Source organism: Neoarius graeffei, chromosome 20 (assembly GCF_027579695.1).
Source record: "Neoarius graeffei isolate fNeoGra1 chromosome 20, fNeoGra1.pri, whole genome shotgun sequence".
Taxonomy (NCBI): Eukaryota; Metazoa; Chordata; class Actinopteri; order Siluriformes; family Ariidae; genus Neoarius; species Neoarius graeffei.
The window spans coordinates 32,598,520-32,607,439 of record NC_083588.1 but is presented as its reverse complement, the minus strand read 5'-3'; the positions used below and the strand labels follow the sequence as shown (position 1 = coordinate 32,607,439).

General features: G+C 42.2%; 1 protein-coding gene across 1 annotated transcript; it reads right to left on the bottom strand.

The window, feature by feature from the left end:
• Positions 1 to 6,193: 6,193 nt before the first annotated feature.
• LOC132869039 (uncharacterized) lies at positions 6,194 to 7,699 on the bottom strand. Its single transcript, XM_060902395.1, has 5 exons — positions 7,646 to 7,699; positions 7,274 to 7,459; positions 6,778 to 7,049; positions 6,559 to 6,697; positions 6,194 to 6,463 (listed from the first exon to the last, which is right to left on the bottom strand). The coding sequence occupies exons 1-5, from the start codon at positions 7,697 to 7,699 to the stop codon at positions 6,194 to 6,196; spliced, it is 921 nt and encodes a 306-aa protein (XP_060758378.1).
• Positions 7,700 to 8,920: the final 1,221 nt, after the last annotated feature.

Below are 8,920 nucleotides of genomic sequence, written 5' to 3'. Positions count from 1 at the left end.
AATGGAGGAAATTCAAGACCATTGTTACCCTCCCCAGGAGTGGTTGACCAACAAAGATCACTCCAAGAGCAAGGCGTGCAATAGTTGGCAAGGTCACAAAGGACCCCAGGGTAACTTCTAAGCAACTGAAGGCCTCTCTCACATTGGCTAATGTTAATGTTCATGAGTCCACCATCAGGAGAACACTGAACAACAATGGTGTGCATGGCAGGGTTGCAAGGAGAAATCCAGTGCTCTCCAAAAAGAACATTGCTGCTCATCTGGTTTGCTAAAGATCACATGGACAAGCCAGAAGGCTATTGGAAAAATGTTTTGTGGATGGATGAGACCAAACTAGAACTTTTTGGTTTAAATGAGGAGTGTTATGTTTGGAGAAAGGAAAATACTGCATTCCAGCATAACAACCTTATCCCATCTGTGAAACATGGTTGTGGGAGTATCATGGTTTGGGCCTGTTTTGCTGCATCTGGGTCAGGGCGGCTTACCATCATTGATGGAACAATGAATTCTGAATTATACCAGCAAATTCTAAAGGAAAATGTCAGGACATCTGTCCATGAACTGAATCTCAAGAAAAGGTGGGTCATGCAGCAAGACAATGACCCTAAGCACACAAGTCCTTCTACCAAAAATGGTTAAAGAAGAATAAAGGTAATGTTTTGGAATGGCCAAGTCAAAGTCCTGACCTTAATCCAATGGAAATGTTGTGGAAGGACCTGAAGCGAGCAGTTCATGTGAGGAAACCCACCAACATCCCAGAGTTGAAGCTGTTCTGTATGGAGGAATGGGCTAAAATTTCTCCAAGCCGGTGTGCAGGACTGATCAACAGTTACCAGAAATGTGTAGTTGCAATTATTGCTGTACAAGGGGGTCACACCAGATATTGAAAGCAAAGGTTCACATACTTTTGCCACTCACAGATATGTAATATTGGATCATTTTCCTCAATAAATAAATGACCAAGTATAATATTTTTGTCTCATTTGTTTAACTGGGTTCTCTGTATCTACTTTTAGGACTTGTGTGAAAATCTGATGATGTTTTAGGTCATATTTATGCAGAAATATAGAAAATTCTAAAGGGTTCACAAACTTTCAAGCACCACTGTATAACAAAGCAAGTCAGCGGTTATTTCTTTTCCATAAACTAAACCATTTTCACATTTCAAAGGATGATCTTGTTACTGTGTATACTTCTTACATACGACATGTTACTGAGTACACAGCCCCTGTCTGGCACCCAGGTTTGACAACATTGTTGAACAATGAGATTGAAAAAATCCAGCATAGGGCGGTATGTATCATAATGGGACATGATTACACCTGCTACGCCGAAGCTTGCGCATACCTTGGTTTGCCATCTCTTCACTCCAGACGTTCGACTCTGACTTTAAAGTTTGCTAAATCACTCTTAGTGTCTGAACAGTATCGCCATCTTCTACCGCCTACAAGAGTGAACATTAGCTGCTGTCAAACCCGTTCTGCTAGCAATCTGGACATTCTTAAGTGTCAAACTGAACGTTACAGAACTAGTGCCATCCCGCACATGGTTCGTTTAATCAACACTTAACTGTTCAAATGTTCTTTCTATGTTTTAATTAAGAGTATAAGTCTGAATATTGATCTTTTATGTTATTTTTAATGTTAACAATTGTATTTTGTAATGTCACAACATCAATTCAGCCCTAGGGCTGTGACTGTGGTGATATGAAGTTGTATTCTTAATAAAAACCATTACTACTACAACAGATACTGAAAGTAAAGGTTCACTTACTTTTGCCACTCACAGATATGTAATATTGGATCATTTTCCTCAATAATAAATGACCAAGTATATTATTTTTGTCTCATTTGTTTAACTGGGTTCTCTTTATCTACTTTTAGGACTTGTGTGAAAATCTGATGATGTTTTCGGTCATATTTATGCAGAAATATAGAAAATTCTAAAGGGTTCACAAACTTTCAAGCACCACTGTATATATATACTCTATGAGGCAGTAGCCACAAAAATGAAGCGTAATCAAAAAGTGAACAAATTAAAAATCCCAGAAGTAAAATATACCATGTGTCTGTACTTTATATTATTCTACTCTTCTACTCTTACTTCTTACAGTTTTCGAAACTGAAACCTCTGAACTGAGGCTGACATACACACGCTGTCGCCATGACTGAAACTCTTATTTCCCGGAAAAGGCCAGGCGCTAGAGCTCAGTGGTCTCAATACTCTTTTCGACAACTTCCTGTAACAACTCGGAAGTGCGTCACATCCACGTCACACATGGGACCACTGGCCGAAGAAGGTGAGAAAACGGGGACAACCTGGAGTATATTTTAAAATAGGAACGCACTTTCCCTCAGTAATCAGCATAAACATGTCTGAAAGTGATTTCTTTAGTCTAGTCCATTTATTTCGAATGGTTGAAAAAGCTGTCGCACAGCAGTTATGCTCATATTTTACATAGGAATAACACCCACGAAATGTATCAGTCAGGATTTAGACCTCATCATAGCACAGAGACAGCACTGGTTAAAGTAGTAAACGACCTACTGTTGGCGTCTGATCACGGCTGTGTCTTGCTATTTATGTTGTTTGACCTTAGTGCAACCTTTGATACCACTGATCATTCCATTTTTCTGGATAGACTAGAAAATGTTGTGGGAGTTAAAGGAACGACCCTCTCCTAGCTCATCTCTTATTTAACTGATCACTATCAGTATGGGGGCGGCACGGTGGTGTAGTGGTTAGCGCTGTCGCCTCACAGCAAGAAGGTCCTGGGTTCGAGCCCCGGGGCTGGCGAGGGCCTTTCTGTGTGGAGTTTGCATGTTCTCCCCGTGTCCACGTGGGTTTCCTCCGGGTGCTCCGGTTTCCCCCACAGTCCAAAGACATGCGCAGGTTAGGTTAACTGGTGACTCTAAATTGACCGTAGGTGTGAATGTAAGTGTGAATGGTTGTCTGTGTCTATGTGTCAGCCCTGTGATGACCTGGTGACTTGTCCAGGGTGTACCCCGCCTTTCGCCCGTAGTCAGCTGGGATAGGCTCCAGCTTGCCTGCGACCCTGTAGAAGGATAAAGCGGCTAGAGATAATGAGATGAGACTATCAGTATGTTGATGTAAATGGTGATTTTTCTAGACATACTGAGGTAAAGTTTGGTGTTCCACAAGGTTCTGTCTTGGGTCCACTGCTTTTTTCTTTATATATGTTACCTCTGGGTGATATTATTCGTAAACATTGTATTAGTTTCCACTGTTATGCTGATGACACACAGTTGTATGTTTCTGCAAAACCTGATGAGAGACACCAGCTTTATAGAATTGAGGAATGTGTAAAGGACATTAGACACTGGATGCTCATTAACTTCTTTCTGCTTAACTCTGACAAGACTGAAGTACTTGTACTAGGACCACATGCAGCTAGAAGTAGGTTTTCTGATTACATCGTAACTCTGGATGGCCTTTTTGTTTCTTCACGTGCAGCAGTAAAAGACCTCGGGTGATTATTGACCCCAGTCTTTCATTTGAAACACATATCAATAACATTACCCAATAGCTTTCTTTCATCTCAGAAATATTGCTAAGATCTCATCTCATTATCTCATCTCATCTCATCTCATCTTATCTCATCTCATCTCATTATTTCTAGCCACTTTATCCTGTTCTACAGGGTTGCAGGCAAGCTGGAGCAAGATAAGAAATTTAATGTCACTACATGACGCAGAAAAACTAGTTCATGCTTTTGTTACCTCCAGGTTGGATTACTGTAATGCCTAACTGTCTGGATGTTCCAATAAGTGCATAAACAAGCTCCAGTTAGTTCAAAATGCAGCAGTAAGAGTCCTAACTAGAACTAGAAAATATGATCACATCACCTTATCCACACTGCACTGGCTCCCAATCAAATTTCATATTGATTATCAAATACTACTATTGACCTTTAAAGCACTGAATGGTCTCGTGCCACAGTACCTGAGCGAACTTCTGGTCCTTTATGACCTGTCATGCCTACTTAGATCAAAAGGTGCAGGCTATCTACTGGTACCTTGTATAGTGAAGGCTACGTCAGGAGGCAGAGCCTTTGCTTACAAAGCCCCACAATTATGCAACAGCCTTCCAAGTAGTGTTCGGGACTCAGACACAGTCTCAGTGTTTAAGTCTAGGCTGAAAACATGTCTGTTTATTCAAGCCTTTTGTTAATAGTGTTTATGAGGTAAAGAAGTAGATCTGGAGGGTCCTCAGACATAGAGTGTTTTGGTAAACTGAGATGTATGGATGCTGTCAGTCCCCCACTTGCTTGCTCACTCATACCTAACAACCTGTGTCGTTCCCCCCCCCCGCCCGATTGTCCCTCTGAGTTACATGTCAATCCTGAGATCGAGATGCTGATGTCTTCTGCTCCCCGGACCTACCTGATCCATCCTGATGCCCTATGTCTGGTCAGAGTCTCATCACATCACTCCTGTGGAGGACGGTCCCATATGGACAGTTGAAAGTCACACTTGGAAGATGCTCTGGACACATACAGTAATGCTTTTATGGCTGAGGACTACAGTAGACTTACTAACTTTAGGACTGCAGTTGTCATGAACAGTTTTGCACTCAAGTTTCCATCAATGAAGAGTTATAACATCAACGAAACTGACTTCATGTTAAAACTGTTAATGTTATAATCATGTTGTCTGTTGTCACCCAAATGAGGATGGGTTCCCTTTTGAGTCTGGTTCATCTCGAGGTTTCTTCCTCATGTCGTCTGAGGGAGTTTTTCCTTGCCACCGTCGCCACAGGCTTGCTCATTGGGGATAGATTAGGGATAAAATTAGCTCATGTTTAAAGCATACCTGTCAACCCTCCCGTTTTTCCCGGGAAATCCCTTATTTTGACTTATTTCCCACTGTCTTCCCGTTTTTTTATTTTCCCGAAAATATCCCGTATTTTCACATTATATAAACGTCCCTTATTTTCACAATATAAAAAAGTCGGTAGGTCCAGAATTCATGACGTGCCTCTGACAGGAGTTTACAGCAGGAAGTCGGGCCATGAATTCACGTCCCCCGCCCTCTCAGGCATCAGTAATTACATAACTACGTCCGGAGGCAAGGCTGAACAAGTGATTAAGTCCAGTGTTGCCAGATTGGGCGGTTTCCCGCCCAAGTTGGGCGGTTTCAAGTGCATTTTGGCAGATTTTGAACATATTTTGGGCTGGAAAACGTCAGCAGTATCTGGCAACACTGATTAGGTCTGAGGTGAAGATGGCGATGCTAATAGCTAAGAAAAACATTAGCCTCTCTTTCTTTGATGATTTCAACAAGTGTGTGGCTGGAATGTTCCCAGACTCTTCCATCGCAAAGAAATTTTCCATAGGGAAAACGAAAGCCTCCCAAATAATCAAAGGTAAGCTACACATGTTTACATTAAGTATGTCCTGGCTAAGACCTCATAAATAGCCTAGTGTAAACTACAGTGGTGCTTGAAAGTTTGTGAACCCTTTAGAATTTTCTATATTTCTGCATAAATATGACCTAAAACATCATCAGATTTTCACACAAGGCCTAAAAGTAGATACAGAGAACCCAGTTAAACAAATGAGACAAAAATATTATACTTGGTCATTTATTTATTGAGGAAAATGATCCAATATTACATATCTGTGAGTGGCAAAAGTATGTGAACCTTTGCTTTCAATATCTGGTGTGACCCCCTTGTACAGCAATAATTGCAACTACACATTTCTGGTAACTGTTGATCAGTCCTGCACACCGGCTTGGAGGAATTTTAGCCCATTCCTCTGTACAGAACAGCTTCAACTCTGGGATGTTGGTGGGTTTCCTCACATGAACTGCTCGCTTCAGGTCCTTCCACAACATTTCCATTGGATTAAGGTCAGGACTTTGACTTGGCCATTCCAAAACATTACCTTTATTCTTCTTTAACCATTTTTGGTAGAATGACTTGTGTGCTTAGGGTCAGCCCTGTATGCTTAGGTTTTTCACAAGGAGCACTTTTGCTCCTAAATGAAAAAAAATTGGAGCACAGAAAAAAATTTAGGAGCACTACGAATTTCTTAAATGCCATTTTTATTATTATTAAAACATCACTTTTTTACACTTACAGAATTAAATGGGGAAGATGTAATAAGTGTAACCATTCATTTCAATTCAATTCATTCAGACAAATCATTGACCCATAACCTCCCGAACCCTCACACACACACAATGTCCCGTTCCCATATTTTGTAATCTGGCCGCCTGCTACGCTTTGCTGAGTCCATCCAGCGGTCCACAGCAGGGCTTGGATCAAAGTCTTCCAGAGATGGTCCCTCCAGGCTGATTCTCATGAGGTCCTCAGTTGTGCTCACTGCTAGGCAGCTTCGTTTGCTGTTCTTAATTCGGTTTTGTGCGGAGAAACCCCTCTCACACTGGGCAGCTGAAATGGGCAGCACCAGCATCATGTGCACCAACTCCAGTATGTTCTAGGGGGATCAAGATAGGCCTTACTTATCTCATCTATAACCATCAATAATAGGAGGGCACTGCAGCATATAAATGCTCAACAGTGTTTGCTTACCTTATAATCCTCTCTGTATGGCTCCTTGGTAAGCATGGTCTCCCACAGGCCACTGTAGTGCTTGTCTTTGAAGTGTTGACTGACCAAGATCTTCAGTCCCTGCCACTCATTCTGAACAGCTGCCAGGTCACACCCTGATCTATGGAGATTAGCAAATTAGCAAATACCAAAAACATAATTGATTGCATTATAGTACAGCAGTGCAAAATATATTCTTACCTGCTGAGAGGCTCTCTGAAATGCGCCACCAATTCTGCCACGTCTTCATCACCAAACGTCAGAAGGCTGGCATGGTCATCAGGCCATGTGTCATGGTTGAAGACTTTGAAGGCCTGTACTGGGGTCCTGACATCAGCCCCATCGTCCAAAAGCCCACCAAACCGGTCTTTCAGTTCAGACACGCAGATATTGATGGCTGATTCCACATGCTTCTTCAGCTGGGGGTGGGTGAAGTCAGCAAGACCTGTGAGATTCCCCTTCAATGATATTCCCTTTGAGCGAGACAATCACACACAAAATTGTTTTAAGACAGCATGTTTCCAAAATGTTAAAATCCAAAACCTACAGTACACTAATAATAATATAGTGACTGATTCAAACACTTCTGCAGCCATGGCCAGATGCAGGGACTGTAACCAATATGCTGAAGTGTAATGTAAGTTCTGCTCTAAACATATTTCCCTAAAATCCCAACAAACTCATCCTAGTAACACACCTGGAATCTACACTCATCTTCCTCTCCATGCTGAGCAAGCATGGCCTGGATCTTCTCGAGCATGCCTCCTGACTTTGCCCTGGACTTAAATGCTTCCAGTCTGGTCACAGTCTTCTTCAGCTCTGACATTGCTTGGGGGAGGATCAGGTCTTTTCTCTGCAGGGTCAGGCTAAATGAAGACAGCTCCTCGAAGACGTCAGCGAGAAAATGGCAGAATACACAAAAAAGTGCACTCTCCATCCCTCTCTTTACCTATGTGGTAGTGAGTAGATCAATACAAGTAGGCCCTATGTATTCCTAGCCACTCCCTAATCTGCCAAGCATTAAAGTCTGAAATCAATTTTTTAGTTTCATGTACTGTCTAGGACTCACCTGCTTTGCCCGTCCTTGAATCTCCACTGATCCTGCAACAGCCAGGTGCTCCATGTGCTGCAGAACAATGGAGTACTGGCCATGGCCTGTGGCAAGGTCAGTATCTGTTCCATATCGCAGGAACACTTTGAGGGCTCTGTGGACATGAGGAATCCAGCGTGTCCCCTTAACGGTAGACGGTGTGCAGACCTTCACACCAAGCTCTTGCCCTAGTTGATGGAGCTCTCTCTTGGATTTTCCACTGAAGTGGTAGGTCTTCCACACGAGATGCAGGAGATCGTACACCTGGCACACCATTGGTTCCTTCTTCTGCAGGGTCAGGATTGCCAACTCTAGTCTGTGAAGGCAAAAATAGTTAAAAACAACCTTTTTCTTCCCCTCTGTGTTACAAAAGTAGCTTGTGTGTCTGTATTGCTGACAAATGTGTGTGTGCATTCATTACATTATTATCATGCAGGAAAAGAGTCCCGGCAATGGAATAGATAGGTTTTTGTTAACTTCTTGAAGGATGATAGTGATGACCCTAGTTTAGTATACATTATATCTGCTACCACATAATCATAACCATATTTTTTCAGTTACAAACCTGTGTGGCATGCAGTGGATGGGGATAATATGCTCCCCTGCCTCTCTTTGGAGGAGAGCAATCACTCCTCCACGGTGGCCCATATTCACTGAGGCACCATCTGCCCCAAAGCTGATGAGCTTCGCCAACCATGACCCCCCATTGTCCTCGGGGTAAACTGCACTGAATGCAGCCTTGGTTGCATCCAGAACACCTTGAAGGACAACACAAAAACATGAAAAACAAACAAGAGATTGAGTGAATTATGCATTTATGAAACTGTACAAAAATGAAGGTTTCTTTCTAGCTGCTGGATTGACCACTTACCAATGGCATGGGAGTGTTCAAGAGCCTGTTGGCCAACCAGTAGAGTGACTGGTTTCCCACCCTCCACCAGACGCACATAGACAATCTCGCACTCAGTGTTTGATATGTCAGTGTCTCCATCGATGAGGACTGCAAGGTACTTTGCTGTTCTCAGTTGAGCAGTTAGGCTCTCTTTCAAGAGATCAGCAATTTGTCCAATCATTTCCGCACATCTGTATGAATAAGAACACTGTCGTAAAGTGCTTGTAGTTCATGCAGTCACATAACATGACTGACAATTTGTTCCAAACATTTGTTGCAGCCCTATCATTATACGAAGAATATTAAAATAAACTCTAAAAACTAACATTCAAAATTCTGCATGGTAATAATTCTTAATATAA